This window comes from Leuciscus leuciscus, assembly GCF_965113295.1.
Source record: "Leuciscus leuciscus genome assembly, chromosome: 22".
Taxonomy (NCBI): domain Eukaryota; kingdom Metazoa; phylum Chordata; class Actinopteri; order Cypriniformes; family Leuciscidae; genus Leuciscus; species Leuciscus leuciscus.
Genome location: NC_138746.1, coordinates 4,185,617 through 4,213,184, shown reverse-complemented (window position 1 = coordinate 4,213,184; position 27,568 = coordinate 4,185,617). Strand labels below are relative to the sequence as shown.

General features: G+C 36.9%; 1 protein-coding gene across 9 annotated transcripts in view; it reads right to left on the bottom strand.

Annotated features, from left to right (window-relative positions):
- Positions 1–15,202: 15,202 nt before the first annotated feature.
- The window catches only part of fgfr2 (fibroblast growth factor receptor 2), a 49,277-nt gene continuing 36,911 nt past the window's right edge, over positions 15,203–27,568 (bottom strand). For all 9 annotated transcript variants that reach the window (XM_082153317.1, XM_082153315.1, XM_082153318.1 and 6 more), the window contains 6 exons: positions 27,276–27,466; positions 26,288–26,410; positions 23,877–23,947; positions 20,182–20,319; positions 18,709–18,814; positions 15,203–17,102 (listed from right to left, as the gene is read on the bottom strand). In XM_082153317.1, coding sequence (XP_082009443.1) covers positions 16,938–17,102; positions 18,709–18,814; positions 20,182–20,319; positions 23,877–23,947; positions 26,288–26,410; positions 27,276–27,466 — 794 coding nt within the window. In that variant the 3' untranslated portion in view covers positions 15,203–16,937. The remainder of the gene's footprint in view (positions 17,103–18,708; positions 18,815–20,181; positions 20,320–23,876; positions 23,948–26,287; positions 26,411–27,275; positions 27,467–27,568) is intronic.

Sequence of the window (27,568 nt, the reverse complement as noted above, 5' to 3'; positions counted from 1 at the left end):
ATGGCAAAATAAACAGGCTGTCAAAAGCTGTACGTCCAATCAAACTTTGATGCAAATTCATTTGTCACTTGGTAAAAGCTAAAGTCAAATTAGACAGATGCCAACTTGAAAACTATTAACAAAACCAGCGGAAAGCGTTAAAGGGAAAGTTTACCCAAAAATGAAAATTCTATCATTTAGTCATCATTTACAAGTTGTTCCAAACATGTATCTTTCTTCTGCTGAACACAAAAGAAGAAATTTGGAAGAATATGGGTAACCAAACAGGTGATGGACCCCATTGACTTCCATAGTATGACTTTTTTTTTTTTGATGGAAGTCAATGGGGTCCATCACCTGTTTGGTTACCCATATTCTTCCAAATTTCTTCTTTTGTGTTCAGCAGAAGAAAGAAATTCCTACATGTTTGGAACTACTGGAGGGCGAGTAAATGAAAGATTTTAAAACTTTGGGTAAACTAACACTTTAAATACAGGATACAACTAGCAGTGAAATGCAAACCTGGTCAATCTGTGCTTTAAATATAACTAAATAATAGGTAAAAATGGTAATAAGATGAACAATGTATTAATAAAGAAAAATGTATTATTAATAATAATAAGCAAATTAGCAACCATGCAATGAGTATTCAAATGTACAGATAATGTATAAGAATAGGAAGTTAAAAGTATAACTTTGCCAGGAATTTACAGGATTAAATTATTACTGTAGAATTTTACTGTGAAATCAATGCATGCTGGGTCATTTTCTTACAAATGACTGTGAATCAACCGCAGAATAATGTGGACATCATTTTGCTCTTGTTTTACTGTGAATTCACATCATTAAGTTGTCTTTAATCATGCCGCTGTTGGATAACTGTTTACAGCTTTAATTGATTAGTGTTTCACTGGCTTGGGATTTTAGATATTATATATTCATATCCAAATTTCTAATCTAGTCAAGTCAGAAGTGACACAAATGAAAACGTGTCAAAACAATGACAAGCTAGAAAATTAAATAAGCTAAGTGGCTGTTTTAAGTTAGGAAAACTATTCTTAGCATGAGTATGAAGATTTAATGTTCAGCTCAGCATAAGCTAAGTTCAGATAAGATTTATCAATCATTTATTTCATATTTATCACTTTCACAATATTGAAGCATCTGCTGAGATTCATCTTTGATTCATTCAACATCATCTTGCGACACAATTTTAAATAATTTTTTCTTATAAGCATCACCTGTAATGATGCACATACATGCAAAACACAATAATGGTGACACTCAACAAATAAAATAAAATAAACACTTACAACATTAAATCAACATTACAAAATAAACCATAAACTGCTGAACGTAAACCAAAAATAAGTTCAGCAGCACAGACCAAACCAACAAGTATCAAAAAACTCTTCATTCATGTGCTTTGAAATACAGAATGATATTGTTTGTTTATAATAATTTATGTTTTCCAATCCCAATTCTGTAAAACTCACAGTAAAACTAAGATTTTGTACAGAACAATTGTGAAAACATGCATATCATTTTTACAAGAAATTTCTGAGAGTGCAGTTGTACAATAATTATGATCTACTTTCTGTCCTGTCACTCTGCCAAAACATACTGTGTGTGACCTCAGTGTTTCCAGCCCGCTTTCTACTTCTATTACATTCACAGTGGCGGCAATGGCTTTAAAACCCTTACGACGGGGAAGGTCAACAGAGTAAGTTCCTATATTCTACTAATCTGACAGAACTGACGTCATTCCAAACGAGGTTAGCCGAGTAATAAACAAATGTCTTACATAAAATATATCCAACTATTTTACTATCTAAATGTATGGATGTTGGGGAAGAATGCTCTTTTTGTAATAGCACTGAGGAGTCTTTATGCCATTTGTTTTGTTTTTTGAATGTGAAAGTGTACAGAGAGTTTGGAAAGATATTTTTTTCACTTTTTCTGCCAAAATTAGAGTAATAATAACTTTGAATGTAAAGGCAATTATTTGTTATTATGTTCATGAAGATAAAAGTATTGACAATTTTGTAAAATGTATTATTCTGAGCGGCAAATTCTTTATTCATAAATGTGGATTATCTAAATCTCCTTTATACAAGGTTTTTTGTAATGAACTCACTCTTTTAATGAAGTCTCTTAAAGTTATGAAAAATGTGAAAGGGAATTCTATTGTCACATATTATGAATCTGTATTTGGTGTCTTGTGAATGTCTTTTATTTTTTTATTTTCATTTATCTTTGTAGCCTTGTCTTTGATGCCTGTTTTTTTTTTTTTTAAATTATGTTGTTCAATGTAAAAAAATAAATAAATTTTTTTTTTTTTTTATTTAATAAAATAAATAAATAAACAAATGACTAGTAACAAAGGATTCAAGCTGCTTTGTGAATCAAGATCGCTCCTGCTACAGAACATGCATCTATACAGTATATATACTGTATGCTGTAGTATACAAAAGAACATTGTACCAGAAAATTCTTGAAAGAAAGTTTGCGTTGCCAGTGTAAGCATTAATATTCTCTCTATATAGGCTATATCTATTTCTGCCGCCAAACTGTATTGAAACTTGATTATTTACACAATGGCACGAAATGAAACCAGATGGAGCTCAAGTTATTCCTTACTCATTTGATCAAACATGATGTAGCATAATGTTTTTGAGTGCAACACAAACCCACTAACACCACAATACATCACACGAATTCTTCTTATTTATTGCTCACTTACTGATATTTTTGCTGTTCAAATCCCTCCAGTATGATGTCACTTCCTGTATGATTATGTCAAGGAAGTGGCTTTTGTTATTTAAAGGGTTTTACAAAATACTTACACAGGTGATCAATTAAGACTATATTCTGATTTTATTGCTGAAGTATGGAGAGTTTACAGTCTAAAGTCAGATATACTGAATATATATTATGAATATGAATATCTATATATATATATATATATGTGTGTGTGTGTGTGTGTGTGTGTGTGTGTGTGTGTGTGTGTGTGTGTGTGTGTGTGTGTGTGTGTGTGTGTGTGTGTGTGTGTGTGTGTGTGTGTGTGTGTGTGTGTGTGTGTGTGTGTGTGTGTGTGTGTGTGTGTGTGTGTGTGTGTGTGTGTGTGTGGGTTGACAATATGGCAGCAGAGTAAACTGACTTGACTCAGAAGACTGATTTTAATTTACCACAATATTTGATTATTATCTCACGAACCCCTGCAGTTCCATTAAGAACCTCTAGGGGTTTGTGAACACCTAGTTCAGACTCTTGAACTAGAACTATGAATAGAGGTACCAATGAAGAGAGAGAGAGAGAGAGCCAGCTGCCACATGTCTGCTATTAGCTAAGTGCTGGTGTTTATGGTCTGCACTGTGTTGCTCTTAAGTGGAGATTATGTCACTAACCAGCTCGAGATGGGGAAGCACTTCACACTGTGGTAAACAGCACAGGCAATGAGAGGACGTCCACCATCCTGACCCTCGGACGCATGACTGGACCATATGGAAACAACATGACTCCTGAAGTTAGAAAGTTAGTGTTGTTAGCGTTAGAAAAAGACAACTTTATATTGTTGAATTAAGAAAAGGGCCAGATGGTACTATACATATATTATTTGTAATATGTAGAACATGCATCTATACAGATCTTACAGATATTACTTGTTTTGATATTAAAATATCCCAGCTTAGAAGACAACCATTCAAAGTTCGAAGAGACTTCTTCTCAAAAATGTTAATGTTTTTGAAAGAGATTCTTCTGCTCATCAAGGCTGCATTTATTTGATCAAAAATACAGTAAAAAACAGTAATATTGTGAAATATTATTACAATTTAAAATGACTGTTTTCTATTTGAATATATTTTAAACTGTAATTTATTCCTGTGATCAACGCTGAATTTTCAGCATCATTACTCCAGTCTTCAGTGTCACATGATCCTTCAGAAATCATTATAATATGATTTGATGCTCAAGAAACATTTCTGATTATTATTATCAATATTGAAAACAGTTGTGCTGCTTTCATATTCGTTTGTAAACTGTGATGCATTTCTTTCAGGATTCGTTGAAGTGCACAAGAACAGCACTTGTTTGAAATAGAAATCTTTTGTAACATTATAAAAGTCTTTACTGTCACTTTTGATCAATCAAATGCATCCTTGCTGAATAAAAGTATTAATTTTTTTTTTTTTTTTGTGTTGTTGTAAATGCAAATAGCGCACAGTCCATTCCAGGCCGCACCAAGAGGCGCTTTTTGTGTTTTTGCGTGACTGAGGTTCTTATAAAAAGAGTTTGTCTCATAATTTGCTTGGTTTGGATGGTGTCCATCAGCAAGGGCTTTTATTTGGTGCTTTTGGTGTGACGGACTGAACCCTCACTCACAAACCCCTTTCAATGTGGTTCACGTTTCTCATCTCATACGAAATGCACCATGAATCATCTGTCATCATAATCACAGAATACAAGCTATTGATCTATATAAACACACTTGCATCCTCAGGCTTGATTTCTACCACATTCACGAACTCAGAGCACTGACAAACTGAACGCTGAAACCGTAGACAATTGAAATCGCTCTGCGGAAAACTCTCATTTCTCTTCGCGGCAGAATTCCATTTGCAAACTATTAAATAAGCCAGATTGAGATCATCTTCCAAACCAGCGTCTGCCTGTCCTCCACTGAGGTTCAAACCACACAGACGTTGAGACTGAATGGATTTCGAGCTGCTGCGTTTCAGACTCATCAAAGGAAACGGGAGGGAAACGTGTCTTATTCTTCTGTCAGCACTTCCAACAACACGTTTTACTTCCACAATCTGATGCATTTCTGAATGAAACAGGATATTCGACGTTATTTCAAGTGGAACAATGAATTGTGCACAAAAAAGAGCATGTATTAAGAAAATAAATATGGTGGATTTTGATGTCTTGTTGACTTAGTCGCACTCATGCATGCAGAGCTCCAAGTGAAACAAGGAACGCTGATGGTTGTTGACAGACACAGCAAATGTGCCATTAACATCATAAATCACTTTTGATGATGTTCATTCGGCCAACACAAACTCCTCAATCAATTCACGGACCAAAACCTTCCAGTCCAAGTGCTGTGGCACGGCATGAAACGGAAGATTCAATAGTCTTTTCTTCCCTAATTGTGATGTAAATATCCAAGTGAAACGGCTTTTCGAGCAAGAAAAAATTTAGGGCGGGGAGTTGATTGGATGGTTTGCTATTGGTGGATCTCAGGTGAGTGACAGGTTGTCCCGCCCTCGCGCCAGTAAACGCGTCATGAGAGACGAGAATGATGATGAATTTTTAAAAAACGACGTGCACTGATAAATCATTAATAATTAAAAAATTATAAATAAAAATAAAGAATTGCTAACTTTGATTTCATGGTGACTTTAACCTTCAATTTAAACTTTTGTTACCCCAAAGTGTTCATCAGAGGGGCCGAAGTGCACTTAATCATGTACTTGTAGTGTAGGCCTACTTTAAATCTTAAATTCTATTATTTTTTAAACTGTATTTGCAGATAATACAATATTAATAAAAAAAAAAAGCCACTTAAATAGAGTACACTTTCATGACTATGTTTCTTAACACAGTTAAATACACTTTTAAAAAGTGCACTTTGTAATAATGTCCAACATTGTAAATCATTGTTTTAATATTTTTTTGTTGTGGTTTGAAGTACACTTATTTTGATGTGTTGACTAACATACTGAAGCATAATGTAAAGTGCTTGATTATAATTTAACTTATTGAATATTACATTTAAAGTGAATGTATTTACTAAATTTACTCAGTAGAAACTACATTATATTTTAGTTTAGTTAGTACCATAAAATGCATTTTAAACACATTTCAAAAGACAATAGAATTAATTATGAAAGTACATACTGTATAAAGATGTACTTAAGACCTACTGTACTTAAGCGGGTCATAAAGCTCTCTTCAGATAATCAAGTAATTGCATTTAAAATAAATGTAAACTAATACATTTCATTTATTTGCAAATAACATGCAATAAAAGTGTCTAAAAACATTACATTCAGTTCACACTTAAGTATATTAATTTAAAGTCAATTATTTCAGTAATAAGTACTCTATAACGTGTACTGCTTTTCGTAACACTTTATTTCGATGGTCCACTTTAGACATTCTACTAACCTTAAGTACCTTTCTAACTACATGTCAACTAGCAGTCATTAGAGTATTAGTAGACTGTCTGTTTAATATCTGATAACACTTTATTCTGATGCTCCTCAACAGACATTCTACTGACTAGAAGTGACTTTGCAAGTACGTTAACTTATTCTACTAACACCTAACCCTAACCTAACAGTCCACTAATACTGACTAATACTATAATGACTGATAGTTGACATGTAGTTGCAAAGTTACTAATAGTTAGTGCCTAAAGTGGACTATTGAAATAAAGTGTAACCCTTCTTTTTCACAAGGGGCAGTAAGATTGTGTCCCTCATGGGAATGGAGCGCAGGGGTACAGTTTGATTTTCCATCCAGGGGTGGTTGGTTCCAGTCAGAGTTGGGCTGGGATGTGGTGTTGGGCCCAGCTGTGCTCATGAGACAGTGCCAGCGAGGGCCTGGACGTCCGCCTAGAACCACAACCGCTGACGGGGCCGCACCTCTGTCAACCTGGAGCAGGACAAAGCACCTTTTCAGCACTCGCTCTCCTTCAAACTCACTTTTTTCCCTCTGCTTTGGTCCAGTCATCTCCAAGAGCTTGGAAAGACATTTTTATTTATAACTATAATTTCCATTACAACTTTCATCCTGCGACCCTACAGAGGACAAGCAGTTTGGAGAATATGATAGTTATTAGTGTTTTAAGTTTAAATTTTGTATCTAATATTTATATTTCATTTTTATTTCAGATTTATTTAAATTGAAATGAAGACAATTATTTTCAAAAGGTTTAATTTTAACAACACTGATATGTAGCAGACAAAACTATGGAATTTGTTTTAAAACAAAATTCTGTCAAAAATGTAACATTTGGTGCATGTTTATTGTGATTCCAAAAAAGAAAATTATAACAGCATGCGGTTGAACACATGACAGAAATGTATTTATTTATTTTATTATTTTAAATGTAATTTAATAAAATAAAAATAAAAATCATTATACATTAAAGGGATAGTACACCCAAAAATGAAAATTCTGTCATTAATTACTCGCTGTTGTTCCAAACCCGTAAGAGTTTCATTCATCTTCAGAACACAAATGAAGATGTTGATGATGAAATCTGAGAGCTTTCTGGCCTACTGACACTTTGACGCTCCAAAAAGTTCATAAAGAGATCGTAAAACTAATCCAAATGAATTGAGCGGTTTAGTCCAAATTTTCTGAAGAGACTTGATCGCTTTATATGATGAACAGATTGAATTTAGGATTTTATTCACATTTAAACATTGATCAGAGAACATAAACAGAAGCTCAACCGAACCTGCGTAACACGAAAATGAACCTCATTGGTTCTTGCAGAAGCTCAAACGTGATGCGTAACACGAAAATGAACCTCATTGGTTCTTGCTGAAGCTCAAACGTGTCGCGTAATACGAGAATGAACCTCATTGGTTCTTGCAGAAGCTCAAACGTGATGCGTAACACGAAAATGAACCTCAGTGGTTCTTGCTGAAGCTCAAACGTGTCGCGTAACACGAGAGTGAACCTCATTGGTTCTTGCTGAAGCTCAAACATGTCGCGTAACACAAGAGTGAACCTCATTGGTTCTTGCTGAAGCTCAAACATGATGCGTAACACGAGAATGAACCTCATTGGTTCTTGCAGAAGCTCAAACGTGATGCGTAACACGAAAATGAACCTCAGTGGTTCTTGCTGAAGCTCAAACGTGTCGCGTAACACGAGAGTGAACCTCATTGGTTCTTGCTGAAGCTCAAACATGTCGCGTAACACAAGAGTGAACCTCATTGGTTCTTGCTGAAGCTCAAACATGATGCGTAACACGAGAATGAACCTCATTGGTTCTTGCTGAAGCTCAAACGTGCTGCGTAACACGAGAATGAACCTCATTGGTTCTTGCACGCAAACATGCTTGAGCTTCCGTTTACCACAACTGATGTTTGAGTTGGTGATGAAGGGACAGAAAACGGTCAGTCAGATTTCATCAAAAAGATCTTCATTTGTGTTCTGAAGATGGACGAATGTCTTACGGGTTTGGAACGACATGAGGGTGAGTAATTAATGACAGAATTTTCACTTTTGGGTGAACTAACACGTATTCAAGAATTATTATTATTTGTAATTTTTTTTACTGTAAAACAAGTTTGCTTTTACTGTGAACTATTTTGGCTAATCTGTTTTCGCCAAGGGCTCTTGAACAAGAACAAGCTGTAGAAAGAGGCACAGACAGTTAGGGGGCGATGCTAGTTGGAAACTGGAATTAACGTTCCTTGCCAGGACAAGATGGGAGAAGTTCTTGTCCTCACAGGTTGTCGGCATTGAGTCACAGCCAGGAAGAAAACTGATTTAATTACATTCTAACCCCAAGACAAGCACAGACATTCCTGAGTGTTTGGAAGGGCAGCCTCCTTCAACCTGCAGCCGGCAAGCTAATTATCCACACAATAGACACTGTGTCCAGGTAAATGACTTTAGATATTGCGCATTAGCTGAGGGGAAAATTGCAGGCAACAGGAACGGGAAGGAGGTCATCCTTCTTTTATATGGTGTTGAATGAACCTTTGGATTCTTTGACTCGTCTGTTTTCCCGCTCAAACGAGCAGCTGTCTCTGATCCGCGCGCTACAGACTAATTAAGTCATGCTAAAACTGAAGCTGCAAGCAAATAACACTCAAAACCTTATAAAAAGCAGCATTTAAGAAACAAGGTTAAGATTTGAGAACCAGTTAGTTCTTATCTACAAAACGATTGTCATGATTTTTGGTTTTATTAACGGTTTTGGAATGTCAATACTGCAAAATAATGCAAAAACAAGACATAGGCTAAACAATACATCTTTCTATTGTGTTGTCCTTTGATATGCAAATGACTCTGCATTCACAAGCAAATTACTCTTTTGTGTGAGTTATTTTTAAGGAATCAATCAAAAAGACTCACAAATTAGTCATGAACTTAGTCGTTCCAGATTTCGAATTGCTCACTTAAAGGGGTCCTATTATGCTCTTTTACGAAGTCTTCATTTTGTTTTTGAGGTGTACTAGAATATGCTTTCATGCTTGATTGTTCAAAAAACACATTATTTCTCATATATTTTACATTATTATTATTATTATTACGGTTTCAATGAAGCCCCTCCTTCCAAAATACAAAAATGTGCTGTGATTGGTTAGATGGCCCAGTGTGTTGTGATTGACAGCGCTTATCATGTGTTCAAGAAATGTCCTGCCCCTCCATAAGTTCTGCTCTAGTGTAAATATAAAGGATGGCAGCATTTTCAAACCTGATTCAGACCCTGACAATGTTATCAAACAAGAGCAGCATCGAGAACGGATTTCATGCACGGACGTTGCAAGCCCTGATTTCACAGTGGTATGTTTTTCTTGAACATTATAGGTACGATGTTATCCACCATTTAATCATGATATTTGTCGGAAAACTATGGTTATACAAACAGTAATCGATCACAAAAAGGCGGTGAAAAGCCTTACGAAAGCGACAGTTTACAAAAGCTATAGTAAACAACACTATACTGTATCAACACTAATGTTGGCTAGCCGGCGAGCATACAACAACATAAAACTTATAATTAGAACTTTTAATAGAAAATGCAACTACAAATAATAAGACATACTTACAAGAGGTCATCCACAAACACCAGATTGTCCCGACAAAGTAGAAACTGCTCCATTTCAGGAGAAGCTTTTATGTGTTGTGTAGCCTGCTGTTCTTCATAAAATGTGCAGCGCATATATAAACATCGAGATTATAACGTTCAGGAACAGTGTTTAAAATAAATTTGACCCATTCTAAGTTCATCAGCCTTAGGAAGGTCAAACAAATGTGTTGTGGATAAAAACAGCATCTCTTTGACATAGCAGCTCATCCAGGCCTTGTCCGCTTTTCTGTGTATTCTGTGGGTGGGGATTATTTAAATGAGGAACATTATGACTTCATAAATCCAGGAAAAATCACGTTGTAGTCTAAACAGTTCGTTGTAGTTCTTGGAAAGGGGATTCTGTTAAATAAAATATCTCCCTTTGGAGTGGTCTTTGAGCTTTGTAACCTTGTAGATCTTTTTTATGCTCAAACAGAAACATTACACACTAACTAAAGTTGAAAAAGTGAAAAAAAAAGCATAATAGGACCCTTTTAAGTCACAACTTACAATGTCCAAAATGGACTAAAACTGAATAATTTCATAATGAATAATGATTCATTTTGAGTTGTCTATGACATTCGATATTTCTAGACTATGTCTAATATCAAAGAAAATAGTTTAGTATTCCTTAGCTGTTGATGCACAACTTCTGGATTATAGACGTTCAAAGCTTCACGTTCCACCTCAAAGTATGAGAAAAAAAAACAGGGCAAGATCATCAGAGCTATGTTGAACTGCTCATCTGCTCATTTTCAATTAAAGCTCATTTATGAGACTGTGTTTCTTTATGGCTGTTTTTATTGGCCATCATGAAGATTGGAGTTTATGACAGTAGCTGCACATCTGCTATTCCTCTTAAACTTTAGAGACTCTATTGACAACTTAAGCCCTGTAGAGACAAGCTTCAATATCTAACTTGATCATTTTTAATAAACCTTTGAGGTGAATCAGAGGACTAGCTTGTACCTACCTCCATGTAAAACTTCCACATTTCTCTTGTGTAGGCAATCGCTGCACTGAAAATACTATAAACCAGTGCAAATCTGGGACAAGAAACTAGCGATTTGCTTGAGAAGTCTTGATTTCTGAAGAATGTGATTTCTGTCACCAAATGAAACTAACTCAAAATAATGATTGTTTCCAAACAGGCATTCCGAGCACTTCCCCCATTGGCCGAGCAAACACACATTGGTCCCGCCCCCAACCTCACACTATTGGCTGATGGTTCCTGTCTGACAAGTTGGGCGAACATTACAATGACTGGATTCATAACAGCATACTGATTCTGCTCTTTATTTTTTGACAAAAAAACATAATTTAGAAAAAGTAGGAGCAGGATGTTCAATAAATTCAGTCATTGTTTGCCTAACAACTCAGTCAAAGGAACCATCAGCCAATAGTGTGAGTTTGGGGGCGGGACCAATGTGTGTTTGCTCGGCCAATGGGTTATAGGGACTGCATACTGCATACTAGTCTAGCATCCTCTATTTCTTATTCAAATAGTAAATGAGGTATGCTAGAATGAAAATCTATACCTACAAATACCTACTATTTTCTGTACATTATGTGATAGGAAAGTTTTCTAAAATGTTATGTTCAATTATGCAAATACTTCATTATCTAATTAAATAAGCACTAATTTGCATACATTTATAGAACAGAAATCTGACCTGGATAAAGACAGATAAAAAATTCTTGTTTAATTTTGTGTTACATATTACATTAGAGTTTTTTTTTTAAATAGCCAGGAACCAGGAACATATTTTTAGTAATATATGTAAATATAAATCAGATCAGCAAACCCCTCAGTGAAAACTTTTAGAATAAAGATAGGAATAAAACTGCAATATTTGGTGTAGGTAAGTGCTGCTGAAGTGGAGATTTCTGGAGAGAAAAAAACAAAATATGTATTATAATTGAAATCTACAGATGTAGATATATTAAATGTAGTAACTTCATGTGTATTTATCTTTCCACTAGTATGAAAGAAGGAAAAGTTATGGAAGCAACACAGCCCAAAATTGAAAACAACATACACACATCCTTTAAGATTACCCTCATGCATCAAAAGACAAGCTGAGTTGTGTGAGGTGATCCTCAACAGATCATGCTTTAAAATTACCTTCAGAAATGTCTCTACAGAAGCCGACCCTGAAAGTGTAATTCACACACTGAGTTTGCTATGTAAGCATCTAAACCATGGTTTGTGTTACTGATTAACTCCGTTCCACCGTCACCGGTGTGTTATCCGTGAGTGTGGGTCTGTCTCGCTCTCATGTTGACATTCCAGAGGACTGGACCTTGTGCAAACAGCCTCCTGACAGATGGAGGGTACGAGAACGAGTAGATCTAGCGCTCTGATGGGCCTCCTCACGTATTTCAACAGCTCGGAGCTGAAGAACTCTGTGTGGCAGATGCTCATCGCAGTCTCTCATTAAGCGGATCATACAGGCTGGTGGAGACCAGTAATGGGGTCTGAATGCTTGTGTCACTGATGGTCATGACAGGTTTCAGTCACCATAGTTATTGTCCCATGACCCCAGTAATCTCATAAGTGTCTCATCTAAAGATCACAACAAGGTCTAAAAACAAGGGCCTAAAATTAACACTCGCCAAGCGTCAAATGCAAGTAAAAATCAGTATATGAAACGGTGTCAATTTTTATGAATTCTAACAATACGTTGTGAGAACATGAAAGTGAACAAACATGAACGACGCTTGGGACAGTTGACGAGGCATTGCTGCATCATCATGAAAATTTAAGTCTTGCCAATTTAAATATTCAAGCGCAAGAGGATGCCAAAGGGAACTCAATTCATTACTCGTGTGGGAAGTTTAAACATCCGAAGAGAGCACACAGAAAGCTGCGTCTCAGACACCCTGCGAATACTAAATTGAGATCTCTTTTACGTCTTCTTGCGCTTGAATGGACAAATTCAATCAAAATGATGCCACAAAATGTTTAGTTTAGTTTAGTTCTAACCCTAATCAAACACACCTGAACAACTTAATCAAGGGCTTCAAAGTTACTAGAAAATTGCAGTTAGTAGGTGAGTTTGATCGGGGTCTGAACTGAATTCTGCGGGACAGTGGCCTCCTAGGGCCGGATCTGAAGAACCGATCTGGGGTGCGTTTCCCGAAAGCATCGTTAGCCAACTATGGTCGCAAGTTCCGTCGTTATCAGCATAGTTCAACGAGTCAGTGTTTCCCGAAACCATCGTTCCAACGAACATTCGGAAACAGCATCGCAAAGTTGTGTGGTTGGAACGACAGCTCTCGACCTGTGGTTAGAAGCAGAGTTTCTAGATTGCATGACATGTGGACTAAATAAATCCTTATATTGAGCAAAATAAGCAAGATGACATTCAGTACAACCTGTGTATTTTATTTAGAATACATACAAATGTCATTTACGTCTTTGAGTTTTTCAAGAGATTTAAATCACAGTTTTTGAAGAGTGCGTATGTGCGAACGTGCTCTACTATATAAGAATGAGCCTATGATTGAATCTGGAAATAAAGCAAAATAACTGAGAAAAATTAGAAATAGTCCTCAGATGCCATGTCTGTAATTTATATCAAAACATCTAGCGTTAATTCAATCTCAAACAGTTTCATTAAAATAAGTTATTACTCCAACACGTGCGTGACGTCATTAACCAACGTAGTTGAACGACCACTTTGCGACAGTATGGTTTCGGGAAACAGTCGTGACTAGCTAGTTGATTTCTTCAATGATGCATCGTACTATGGTAGTGAAGCAGCGAGTTACGTCGTTGTTCGGGAAACGCACCCCTGTGCATTCGGTCTTAAAGTGACAGTAGCCTAATATACCTGATGCTGTCGGTTTTAAATGCTAAAAAAACACTAACTGCTCTTGACTGAATAACTTTTGTAACTTTAATAAGAATTAATCTATGTTTAATGTATACAGTGAAGACTATGCAGTGTTATTTTACATCTGATTAGCCAACTTTATTCAGTTTCTGTATCTGAAAATTGTGAATTTTCACTGCTATCTAAAATGTTGGTGTCATAACTGCCTATTTTGCAAAAACAGTTTCATGGCTGGTAAAAAAATATTTATGGCCTGTACATTTTCTTAAGTCACCGTCCATTGGCAGGTATGGCAAAAAGTTCGTTTTAGGCCGTCTAAAACTGCTAACATACAGCATGCCAAAATAGCAAAGCTTCAAATTAATGTCAGATATCTCAATACACTTGAGCCACTGATGGTCATGACAGGTTTCAGTCATCATAGTTTTTAGTCTCATCTTTTTGTTTTACTCTCTTCTCCGTTCTGAGGATCAATCTTAAAAGATGTTTAATCTTTAAAGCTACACTGCGTAGGATTTTCTCCCATCTAGCGGTGAAATTGTTTATGACTACCAACTGAATATTACTTTCTAGCCCCTCCCATTCCGAGGGCGTTTTAACTCCTACGGTGGCCGTATTATTTCAAATCTGCCGGCAGTCGTGAGTAATCTCCCCCTCGCATTCGTCACGGTGCCACTGAGCGTAAAAACGCGAAAGGCGAAGCTTGAATTTCCAGGTATGTCCCTCTTTGGCTAATATATTTTCAAAATGGAGGCGCAACATGGCTGCCGCCATTCGAGCGACTCGCTCGTATGTATTCTAAATGGCAGATTCTACGCTTACGAGAATACTTGATTAGTTGGTAGAAGTAATCACACATTAATGAGCACATATCATTTTGAAAGAACAAAGTGTTTTTTGCTAAGAATCAACTTAAAAAATTACACAGTGTAGCTTTAATTGAAATGAATGTTCTTGATTAACAGTGATGGTTCTATGAAGAGAACCTTTCCATTGCACAAAAGGGTCTTTATAAAGGAAAAAGTTTTTAAAATGTCCTTAATACTAAGAAAAAAGTGGTTCTTTTAAGAGCTGTTCACTGAAAGGTTCTTTGGGGAAACCAGAAATGGTTCTTCTATGGCTTTTGCTGTGAAAACCCCCTTTTGGCACTTTTATTTTTAAAATGTAAGTGTGACGTCATTGGGATGAGCAGCTTTAAACTGTTGAAGAACAAAATGACTTGTAATGACACTTTTCTGGGAATGCTGAATGTAGGAGATCTCAATTTTACTACAAGACATCAATGAGATCAAATTATTGATTTGCTTAGGTTAACATCTGCTTTTCAGAGGATTCTCCTAAGAAAAAGTCTCATCAAAACATCTCAACAAGGTCTCAAACTGCTCACATATGCCAAAATAGCAAAACTTGAAATTAATGATATCTCAATATGAACATTTCTTTCTATATTAAGACAAGGATGTGTGTCTGTGCACTTGAAACTTTCACAATATGTGCAAGGACACCAGAAAGAGACTGATGATCACTTACTATAGTATAACAAACAAATCACACACAATTCATTTTTTCCATCTTTTAATTTTACAAATCTGTCAGGAACATTTGTTGAGAACAACCTCATTCTGGAAGAAAATGAAACACTTGAACAATTAATACTTTTGTGTTTTGAAAACTGTATTGTTGATGTGGGTAAAACTGCAAAAAATATATATATACTGCAACCTTTTATTTCCAGTATTTTGTCAAATTCAAATGCAAACTTCAGTGTGAGTAAAATAGCCGGATAAAAACAACATCCTCTACTATAGAAAAGGGATTAGCGGACTATAAAAATGTACGTTATTTTTGCATTTTATCTTACCATTCACATTTGTATATATAAAAAAAAAACGTAAGAAATGCAAAACTTTCGATTCCAGCCACAAATAATTATTTGTACCATTACCTCACTGAAATGTCATTTTAAATTACAAAATAAACATTATGAATCATTATCGTTTCTACTGTCATCATTAATATTATTATCTCTTTATTATTTTGATCTTTTTTTATCCTTTTGATTCTTTTTAACATAAGTCAATAAATTAACATGCTATCTCTTTCCCTGAAAGCCAATACGTGACTGTGTCAGCAAGTGAGAGTTGTGCAGGACCCGACATTAAACGTTTCCCGGACTCAAACCAGCACCACAGCTCAATGTGTCTGCATGAACAACTGCACCAAAATAAAAGTTTTGTGGCTTTTAGTGCATATTTGTTAGTTTTGAGGTCAACTAAATGCTAGTGAACTCCTAAAAGAAGACAAAGAAAAGAAACTTCCTGTTTTAACAGGAAATACCTCAAAACACACTAAAAAAAACACTTTTTTTTTAATGTCGAGTCCTGCTGTACATGTGCGAATGTTTGTCTGGGAATGTAATAGAAACATCTATACTTGTCTATATCCATTTTTGACTCTGGAGAAAAAGAGGGAAAGGAGAGGAATTGTTCGGAAGTCCATACAAAAAATAATTCATTGTAAATATATAATATATATTTTTACATATTTGAATATATTTACAAATATACCCAGCACTATATACCATGTTTTAATATTATTATTTTTTACCAATAAGGATAACTGCTTGGGCTTTTGTACTGAGCTATCACGGTAAAAACGGAACATTTAAAAATAAAACAATTTTAAAAACCAACCGGAGGCAGTGATATGTTTTCTTCTACTTCTTCTTCTGTTAGTTGTGTGTTTCCATATAGTACTCGTTTCCTATTTTCTCCTTTTTGTCTTGGTTTTAGTCTCTTAAGAGTTCTGTACACGTGCTCCATTTCATTTCACTTGGGAACACAGACTCCTGGAATACCAAGCAACGGAATGATAGCAAGAATGGAAGAAAATTCCAACATGAACGGAAAAAAAAATAAAAAATCTGCAAAATAAACAACAAAATAAAAAAAAAGAGGTTGGCCCTTGAGAACAGTCACTTTTCTCTGGTCCTCGTCCTCTTCTTAAGAGCTTGGTCACGTGTTTGTGTGCGCAAGTGTGTGTTTCCACAAAAAAAAAAAAAAAAAAGCACCTGCTCTTCACACACTTCAGTTTCTTTCCGGAAAAGCAGCACTCGGGCGTCTCAGCCTCCCTCAGCACGCTCCCAAAGTCCAGCGGGAGCTTCACCGGGAGTCTTGAGGCAGCGTACGGTTCTGGGTGGGTAAAAGTGAACTGTGGGTAAAAGTCTTTCACTCTTTTTTGAGAGCTGGAGGTGTAGCTTGGATGTGGTGGGTCTTGGAGGACGTTGAACGGGCTCATGTTTTTACGCCTCCGTTGATGTGCTGGTACTTGGGAAGGCAGGGCTCGTCCGCTAAAGGGTCGTGGGAGAAGACGGAATCGTCTCCGGAAGAGCAGGAGCTGCGTGTGTCGGGGAAACTGGGAGAATACTGCTCCACTGGGGCACACAGGTCCAGATACTCCTACAGACACACAGATATCAGCTTATACATTCTTATGTCGCATTTAATAGAAAAAAAACATATAGCCAAATTATATTTCAATAAGTCAATTAGGAATGGAGAACCTTTTCAATGGGAAATAGTGTTATTTTTGTATCATTACTATTATAGATTTTGTTAATATTTTGAATTAGATTTTAGTTTTATATTTTTTATTTTAGTTAAAGTGCAAATACTTTTTTGTTGTGTCATTATTATTATTATTTTTAAATATGTTTATATATATTTGTAAATATCGTTTTTGTTTACACCTGCTTATGATATTGTTCAAAGGTTTGAGGTCTGTACGATTTTTTTATGTTTTGTGAAAGTCGCTCACAAGGCTGCATTTAAAAAATACAGTAAAAACTATAATATTGTGAAATATTATTACAATTTAAAACAACTGCTTTCTATTTGAATATATGTATAATTTATTCCTCTGATCAAAGCTGAATTTTCAGCATCATTACTCCAGTCTTCAGTGTCACATGATCCTTCAGAAATAATTCTAATATGATGATTTGATGCTCAAGAAACATTTCTTATTAATATCAATGTTGAAAACAGTTCCAATATTTGTGGCAACCGATACTTTTTATTTTTCAAAAAACATTTTTTACTGACCTCAAACCTTTGAACACTAGTGTATATAATCAAATAATTGTTTAAACTCAAATAATACTTTCCGCTGTGGTTCACCAGCAATAACACTCAACTACTAGCCGCTTCCTTCAAAACACAGCACGCTCAAATATGAGAATCCTCAATCCGAGTTTAACCAAGCTGGAAACCACTGTGGCAGATTCCACGTCTGAACAGTCTCCTTCAGAACGTCAAGTCTAACCAGTGTCTGGTAATCGAAATTCAGTGTCACCTGAAGACGTGTATATTTTCGAAATCCATCATATAAACATCCAATGCACATGAATATACAGTATAAGCAGAATGTTTTTCCCTGGTTCATTCCTCAAACAAAATTGGAGCCATTTTCTCTTTGTGGCTGGTACTGAGCTATTTGACTAGAGGAAGAGGGGGGTTTTATGTTGCTGAAAATGAGTGTTGGATTGAACTCTCGCTGCTCAACACAAGGCAGCTCACATTACTAAAGACCTTCACATCTGTGAGCAGTTTAAGACGGGGGGAAGAAAGCAGAGGCACTTTATTACATTTCTAAAGTTCAAAACGGCGAGCGAGAGCGGGGCTTTTGGCATCATCTCTCTTCCACGGCTCAATCCCCTCTTCGACAAGTTCTGACAGATTTCCATCCCTCAGCCCGCCACACGGATATCGTGGATGACAGCTAGGGAACGGAAAGAATCGTCTAGCGTTCCGTCGTAGGGATCCATCTGACAATTGAGCAACGCTAGCCGCACTCGCAAACCCAAGCCTGGATGAAATCAAGCACGTGCAACTCTCGACCTGTACGCTGACCGTAAAAACGTTTCCTTCCCTTTGCGGATCTTGCGAAATGTTGCGAGCTGGAGCCAGCGTTGGCAAGGGTTTGATGGATCCCAGAACCATAGAGAAAGCGTGACTGGTTTCGGGTCTGTTTATGCATGCGTGTGTAAATGTGTGCACATCTCACCTCGTTGGTTGCCAAAGTGAGAATGCGGTCCAAGTCCTCAACCAACTGTTTGAATGTGGGCCTGTGGGAAGAGATCGCATGCCAGCAGTCCTTCATCATCATGTACCTGAGAAAGAGGAAAAGACAATGTGACATCATTTATTTATTTGGATGCTTTGTTTTGGAGATCAAGTGCGGTGCAACCATTTGAGCAATCAGACATGCTCAGGCGAGTATGTGTGCGCTAACTATCTGGTTCGATGAAAGGGCAACATCTCAAAGCTACTGCAACGTCTCATTTTGGCAGTGAACCAACGTGAAAGTTTGTTAGGTCATTGACATTATAGCTGGTAGATCCTTTTTTTGGGTTAGGGTGAGAAGGAGCTCATTTGTCACTGCAAATGCTATGAGAGCCAGACCATTGACTACCACTGTAAAATTGCAATCTGTTGGTTGTTCTCAGAAGCTGCAAAGTGTCTTGGAAGAGCCAATTCACATTAGCTGGGAAATTAGCGACATGAAACAACACTAGCATAAATAGCTCATTCACACTATAAATGCAAGGCAAACATTGGTAGGAAAAAAGTGGTTAGTGGGACACTAGCTTAAATACCGTAGTACATGGACATAATATAATACAAAACGTTAGTGAGATGCCAGCTTAACTAACTTTGCAAGACAAAAATGTTATATTATGAAAATGATTAGTGGGATGCTAGCTTAACTAGCATAGACAAGTTAAGTGCAAGCAAGAAAAAAAAAGAAATGTTTAGTAGGACACTAACTTAACTAGTACATGGGCACACTACATGCAGAGAAAGTACATGTACTGGGACATCAGTTTAAAGTAATAGTTCACTTAAAAATGAAAATGTTGTCATCATTTACACTCCCTCAAGTTGTTTCAAACCTGTATGAGTTTCTTTATTCTGCTGAACACAAAGGAAGTTATTTTACAGAATGTCGGTAATCAGACAGTTGATGGACCCATAGTAGAAAAAAAAATACTATGGATGTCAATGGGGTCCATCAACTGTTTGGTTACAGACATTATTACATACAAACAAAAAATGGTAGAAATAGAGGTAGCACTTTATTTTACAGTCCTGTCCTACAATAACTGGGAAATAACTAGGTACTAACCCTGAACCTACCCCTAAACCTTATATTACCCAGTACTTTCTTAGGTAAGGTCACTGTAACTACACGTAAGTGCACGTACTGTAAAATAAACTGCAACTGAAATAGAAAATGATTAGTGAGATGCTAAATGAACTCGCTCAGGTAAATGCAAACCAGAAAAAAATGGTTAGGACACTAGTTTAACTAGTCACATTGAATGCAAATAAAAATGACAAAAAAGGTTAGTGGGGCGACGGCTTAACAAACTAACAGACATGCTAAATTATTCCACATACGAATAGACTTTAGCGATCAGGAAAGATTGCTATAACAAACCATGTAACATGAAACCTTTGAGAAAAGAACACTCACAACTCGTTGGTGCAGTTAGCAGGTTTGTCCATGCGATGACCCTCTTTTAGTAGCTTGAAAAGCTCCTCGACAGGTATTCCAGGATACGGAGACCCGCCGAGCGTGAAGATCTCCCACATTAAAACCCCAAACGACCAGCTGGAAGAGACAAAAACACACATTCATCAGATCACTTTCGCAGTGCCAAACACAGCAAACACGTTCCTCTTGTGGTTCATATCACACTTTCAGTCAGTGTTTTGACTAAATACAATGCGAGTGCATTGACATGCAATTGAAATGTTGAACAATCAGCATTTTGTTTAGTTATTCTCAACAACCCCTGTCAAAGGGAGCAAAACATTCCAGCCTCTTCTGTGGTACCATCACTTCACTATCCCAAAAATTTGGATGAGGATCGCTCTGTGAAATTAAGCCCAAACTCCAAATTTGATCCATTTACAGTAGTGATATTTGTTGGCGCTAACAACGCAGTAGCTGTTGGGGTCTAAATGCGGTCTTTTCTGGAGCGTTTCAGACTGTGGGACCACTCTTACACGACTCAAATGACGCTGGACTCAAAGCTGGCTTTTGTCCTCCATGGAACGCCACAATGACACATATTGTCCAGCCAAAACAAACATTAGCGAGACCCACAGGAAACAAACGTCCAGAGGGCCGAAGATTGTAGCGGGGAATGATTTTTCATCACATGCCAATTCCATGTTGCTTCATCTAAGACTGGGGGGATGATAAAACACTCAAATGATGATAAGAGTTTCCACAGAGGGTTCCACACGTTTTGACTCATCATATGAGAGTCCCAAAATAGGCCGGAGGAAATGCAGAGCCAGAAATCCTTATCATCTGCATAAGCTTTTATTTATCCTGCTGAGTTGACAAAAGCATTTCACAATCACAAGATATAGCGGTTTGAAATTATCAATGCATTACACAATGTACTTAAGAAACAGCTCTCCACACACACACACACACACACACACACACACACACACACACACACACACACACACACACACACACACACACACACACACACACACACACACACACACACACACAGGCTATAGAAAAGCAATAGCTTAAGTGAGATCTCTGTAACTTCTCAATTGCTTCTTGTAATGAGATTTAAATGAGAGCAAATTGAGACTTTTGTTGCAGTCTGCTTCCTCTGAAAAAGTGTCTCAAAATGTTCTCAGATACCAAAGTTTACTAATAAATCAAAGATCTCAATATGAACTATTTTTTCATAAAATTCTAGTAAGATCACATGACCTAAGCTGCTCTCAGTACATACATTTAACAGCTCTGTATACTATATGTCAAATATTGACTCATTTATGTCTATTTTTGTTGCTCCCATGGATTTTTTCAAGAAACATCTTAGACTAAGTAGATATGTAAATGAAGCATGAACTCATCATTTAGTCTCCTGAGCTACAAAAGAGCAATCTCTGAGCAACACATTTTTTTTTTCTGGTTGTGTTCCTTTCTGGTGACCCGTCTCAGTCACAATACACGAAGCGAAGCACAAAGACTCTCAGCTTTCGTTTACTCCTGCGGTCAGTCGTCCACGTGTTTGTTTACATAATCAGTTTGTCTTCTTCTCTTCTTTATCTAGCGCCGCATCTTCTCTGACATGTTTGCTAAATTCATCATCTCTATTCAGTCACCCCATGTAACCGCTGCTAACCTCCCCATGATCAATCACTCACACTGAGAGCACAAAAAGGGTCACCGCAATGCCCTCTTGAACCCTTACGCTTCAGTGCAATAAGCCGCAATCAGCTTGCGCCTTCTCTTCTCTAGCTAATAGACTTTGTTTGCTAATTAGCAATGATTGGATGAATCTTACAAAAATTCACCTCAAAATTAACAGAAAGAAATAAGAAATTATATTTTGCATGAAGAAAACATGCTGTCTTGGAAATAATGCCTCAATGCATATAATCTTCATTTTTTAAAAGCAAAAATAAATAAAACTATGTAATTCAGCTGTATATATATCTATATCTATCTATATCTATATCTATATCTATATATATATATTTATATATATATATATATATAAGGGTGACACCTTGTTAATCTAATATAGCTGACCCTGCATGGGGCCGGATGAACCTTAACCATAAAAGCCATCAATTTAACATCCTAAGCAAATCCACACACATGCATCCATATTTTCATTTTTGCTAGCTCTGCAACTTACATCATCCCATTCCCTAGGGGTCTTGTTTGTCGAAACATGCCAATTTTTATTATAATTTATGTATTAATTTAATATGATGTCATATATAGATTGTGTCTGCCTCTGAGCCAATCAGAGAGCTCGGGACCCTAGCTGAGATAAAAGATACAAGAATTTGCCATCAATAAGGGTCTCTTTGCTATTGATTCAATTTTACTGCACGGGCCACACAAAGAGCAGACACACATGACAAAAGATAATGACCTGCAAGAGATTACTAAACAACACACACACTTACAACATATTTCATTAGGGGTGGACAGTATGGCCAAAATCTTAAATGATAATGTCTGTGTTTGTACATTCCAATGCATTAAATACTGGACAAATTAAAGATTGAATTTGAAACATGATGGGCCTAAACCAAAAGATCTGATTATTAATAACAAAAGAATGTAGAAATGACTGCAGCCCAAGCATGAAACCAAAACTTCAAAACGCCCCGCAAAATCCAACATGCACTAAAGCGTAACTTCCGGTTCGTTTCATCTCTTTACGGGACAAAGAAAAAGTACGCTTAAAAAGAGATGAAACAAGCATGTACTGGCGGATAAATGCAAACTCAAATGACAAAAAACAGGATTATTTCACTCTATGGAAAATAAAAAGAGGGGAAGAGACATTTAAGTGTTCAGAAAAAGAGAAAACAATGGGGTAGAGAAGCGCTGGAGAGAGGAGTGTGACGGGACGGAGTGAAGGGAAGATCGAGGGCATTTCCGTCCAGACTCTGGGAGGTGAGAGTCTGGCTCTTCTGAAGGGCTTTGAAGCTGCGCAGATTAGTAACACGGCACTGGTCGCAAGTCGAGCGTGAAATCTCTCGCTTTTCGGTGTAGCGTTGGCCGCGAACAGCCCTTCTTCTTTCTCTGCCTTACAAAAACACTTCCTTAACTTTCCATCACTGTTCAGAAGGGAATCAATTCTCGTACCCTCAACTCACCTGCCAGCAGTTCCTATTCATTCCCAAACTACTCGCTTTATACAAACACACAGCGACTCCAATCACAGCACAAGTGTTTTCCTGCTCTCCAAATATACCGAAAACAGTGCCTTTTTCAATTTGTAGGAAGACAAACATCTCTAACAGTATAATTTTCAAAAGCTATTTAGACTTCGATCCATTACAACTTCCGCATTTCCTTCAAAACCACTTCGCAGAAATAATAATAAGCTATTAGCGTTCTATACGCAAATTTCCTGTTATAATTGGCTTAACTCTTCACATGTGGAACCAGTAACAGTTGCACTTTCATACATTCAAATGTTCGTGGTTGTGATAGAGGTTTTTTTGTGTGCAAAAGCTTAGGTTCAGTAAATAATAAGCATGGACTAGGGAGAGAGTTTGGGTTATAAACCTAAGCAAAACCTCAATAATAATAAAAATGTTTTCTATGATATGTCCACTTGAAGATGAAAGAAAAATGAAGCACACAAATGGTTGACTTACACATCACTCTGGTGCGTGTACACTCGGTCGAACAGCGCCTCTGGAGCCATCCATTTCACTGGCAGACGACCCTACAGACATCAATAGGAGAAAAGGTCAAAGACGGCTGACACACAACAACATCCACACACTGCGAAACTCACATCTTTATCTGTACGAGACCCTCGTTAGCCTGAAATTTCATTAAGCCTCAAGCACACAATAATGATTGGGAATTAAATCCTGGTGGGACATATAGCCGAACTCTAATTTCCCGAAGGAGCCATTGTGGGGGTTTATAAATTGAGGCTAGTGGAGAAGATAGAAGAGTCAATGGCATTTACAGTGCTAGATCCAATAGGAAGGGCTCCGAGTTCACAATCTCCTGGCTCACAGTGTTTTATTTAGACAGGGTTGAACTAGTGTAATTGAATCTAACCCCAGCCATTAATCAGTCATCAGTATCACTCAATCTGGGCTTTGCTCATTGTTTTAATAACGCCAAACTATGTTTAAAATATGCATGGCCAGATCTTAGTGACCTTGATAAGAACTAAGAAATAAATCAGGACTAAAGTAGAACTGGTGAGTTAAGTTTGGAAAAGGTGCTGCTTAAATTTACTTCCATGTTGTAAAATCCAAGTCCAACCAGTTAAAGGTTGGCAGGCTTGTTTTTTGGACATGGTAGCTGGTTTTCTACTGGTCCAACCAGCTCTAACCAGCATGGCCTAGATAGAAGGTCCATCAGGATTCATTGATCAGTTGAATTTCCAGCTGTTGAACCTGATTTTTAAACCAGATCCACAAGCTGGAAACCCAATTGATCAACCATTTATACCATCTAACAACTGTAAATGACCAACTAGAAGTAAATAGGGTCAATTTTGATTTCAATCCAACTGATCAACCAGCTTCAACCCTAATTAAACACCTGAACCAACTAATCAAGGTCTTCAGGATTACTAGAAACTTCCAGGCAGGTGTTTGGGATCTGGTTGGAGACAGTGGCCCTTGAGGAGAGGAGTTTGACACATGTGAACTAGAATCATGCACAATAAGGAATGTTTATTTAATAAGTAAATAGGGTCAATTTTAATTTCATGTTGATCTTATGTGAACATTGACCCAAATTTGACAATGATTATAAAGCTATCAAGATTCACACTCTTTTGCTGCCATGTCTGATGACCTAAACTCTTGGATGAGTGATTTACAGCCTAAACAAGCATCTATGATGGGCTAGAGACTGGTATAATGGTGGGAATGAGAGTCAAAGCTATGCTAATGTGTTTAGGTTTGTCACTAACATTTCTTTCTCATGAGCTTGAACAACAAGCTTTGGAATAAGAGAAGAGGGCAGGACCAAATAAGCAAAGAGCTGAAATCACTTTACACGCCGACTGCCTGGGAATCTGCAAATCATGCCAAGACTGGTGAGAGGAGGGGGGGATGTGGCAGATAAACAGAGGGGAAAATAGGAGAAATGGAAGAGAGAAAAGGTGAGAGAACAAAGAAAGAGATGGCGGGAGGCTGAAAGGAGTCGAGCCTGAATATAACTGTATAAAGGATGATTCAAGACCCAATGAGATCTAAATTGGAGTTTTTTTGCTTTCCGTCCATGTATATTGGATTTAAGACCATTTATATAGTTGCGTACACTTGAACATTGATAATATTAACATTTAGTAGATGCATTTAAAATTTACAGAATTTCTTATCAGGAAAAATGGACCAAAAGCATTGAGAACTCATCTTTACTCAGAAGTTTATCCCAACTTTTGCCAAAATAAACTGTTTAAGAATAAAAATGTCCTTCTGCTATGTCTGACTGGCAAGTAGCAAACTATAGTTCATGTGATTTAAAGGTTATTGACCATTACATTATAAAAAATAATTACTTTTAATTACACTTACACTACTTTTCAAATGAGTACAATTGATTGAAAGTGACATCGAAGAATTATAATGTTGTTCTTTTTAACTTTCTGAAAAATCCTGGAAAAAAAAGGCATCACTAAAATATTAAACAGCACAACTGTTTTCAACATTGATAATAATAAGAAATGTTTCTTGAGTGATTTCTGAAGATTTCTGATTTCTTTGCATCACAGGAATAAATTACTTTTTAAAATGTATTCAAATAGCAAACAGTTATTTTAAATGGTAATAATACTTCACAATATTACTGTTTTTACTGTATTTATGATCAAATATATGCAGCCTTTGTGATCATAAGAGACTTTAAAAAAATATATATATACTTTTGAACGGTAGTGTGTGTCTTGCCTCAATCTTTTTCAACATCAACACAACAGATATTAATGGAGTGCATGCATCTTTAAATACAGACAAAAGACTAATACCGAGATGAAAAGCAACAGGAAATGTGTTTAAAGGTAAAGAGGAGTGTCTCCTGACGAAATGAAACTCACATTTGTGGTCTTTTTATAGTAATCTATATTGTGGACGTCTCTGGCCAGGCCAAAGTCTGCAATCTTCATAAAGTTGCTTTCTGTGACCAACACATTCCTGGCAGCCAGATCCCTGTGTATACACTGCAATAGAGATGGAGAAAGACAGAAAGAACTTAAATCATCACAACTTCATCTTGGAAACACACCCTTAAAAAACACACACACGCAGACACAAACAACACACCACAGGAACGTTTAAGTACTTTAGGGATAAACCGCAGGGCAAATCTGTGCGAGAGTGCGATAAGGCCCAGCGTGCATTCCAGACGGGAAGGCGAGCGTGATGACAGTTTAGTTAGCATGCTAGCAGTGAGAGCGTTGTGACCGGCTTACAGAGTCGTGCACATCTGCTGTGATTCATTCATTGACCGTATGAAAAAATTTTGGACGATGCATGAATCTGATTGGACGGCTGAACACTCTTTAAACGTGCATGTAAGAATTAACTGCATTAAAAAGGATTATTATATATTCATCTGTTGGATTTCAAGTCTATAAATAGTTATAAAATACCACTAGCATGAATCTGATCCATTTCTGTTTATTGTGGCCAAGAGCCAGCCACTTTTTTTAAAAGTGACATTTAGGGACAGCAGGTAGATGTGTGAAACCAGATACACTGAAAACAAAACAACATATACAGGTGTGCTCAGACAAAACTTTGAAACCCTTAGAATATTTGATGGCGTGAACCTCACAAGCTATCCAATAACTAGTTCCTCCTTGGCAGTGCTTATTGTAGCAGCCTTAGAATATGTAGATTTGTCCCAGCTGACTGGTAAAAAGCTTTGCAATTTTCAGAAAGTGTTCGTCAGATTGCATGCAATGTACATTAGAAAGATCACAGGGATCCAAAGCCAGACCAGCACCACTTAAAGTCTATGTAAGTGACATTTATATATATGTATATAAATGATATTTGTATATGATGTGCATGTGCTTATACCTTCTGTGAGGCTAAATACTCCATGCCACGGGCTACTTGATAAGTGCAGGAGATCAGATCTTTGAAGGTGAGAGGCTCATCTGATACTCGGGCTATATCATACGAGTACTCCATTCCTGGGGGCCGCCGGGCCCTCAAATACTCCCGAAGGTTACCCTTAGATGCATACTCTACTATGACATATAACGGCCCTGAGAAAGAGAGAGAGAGAGAGAGGTGTTGTCAGAGATCCCACTGTCATTCATACAGGTGAGAAACATGTAAAGCCTGACAGATGAAATCATAAGCAGAAA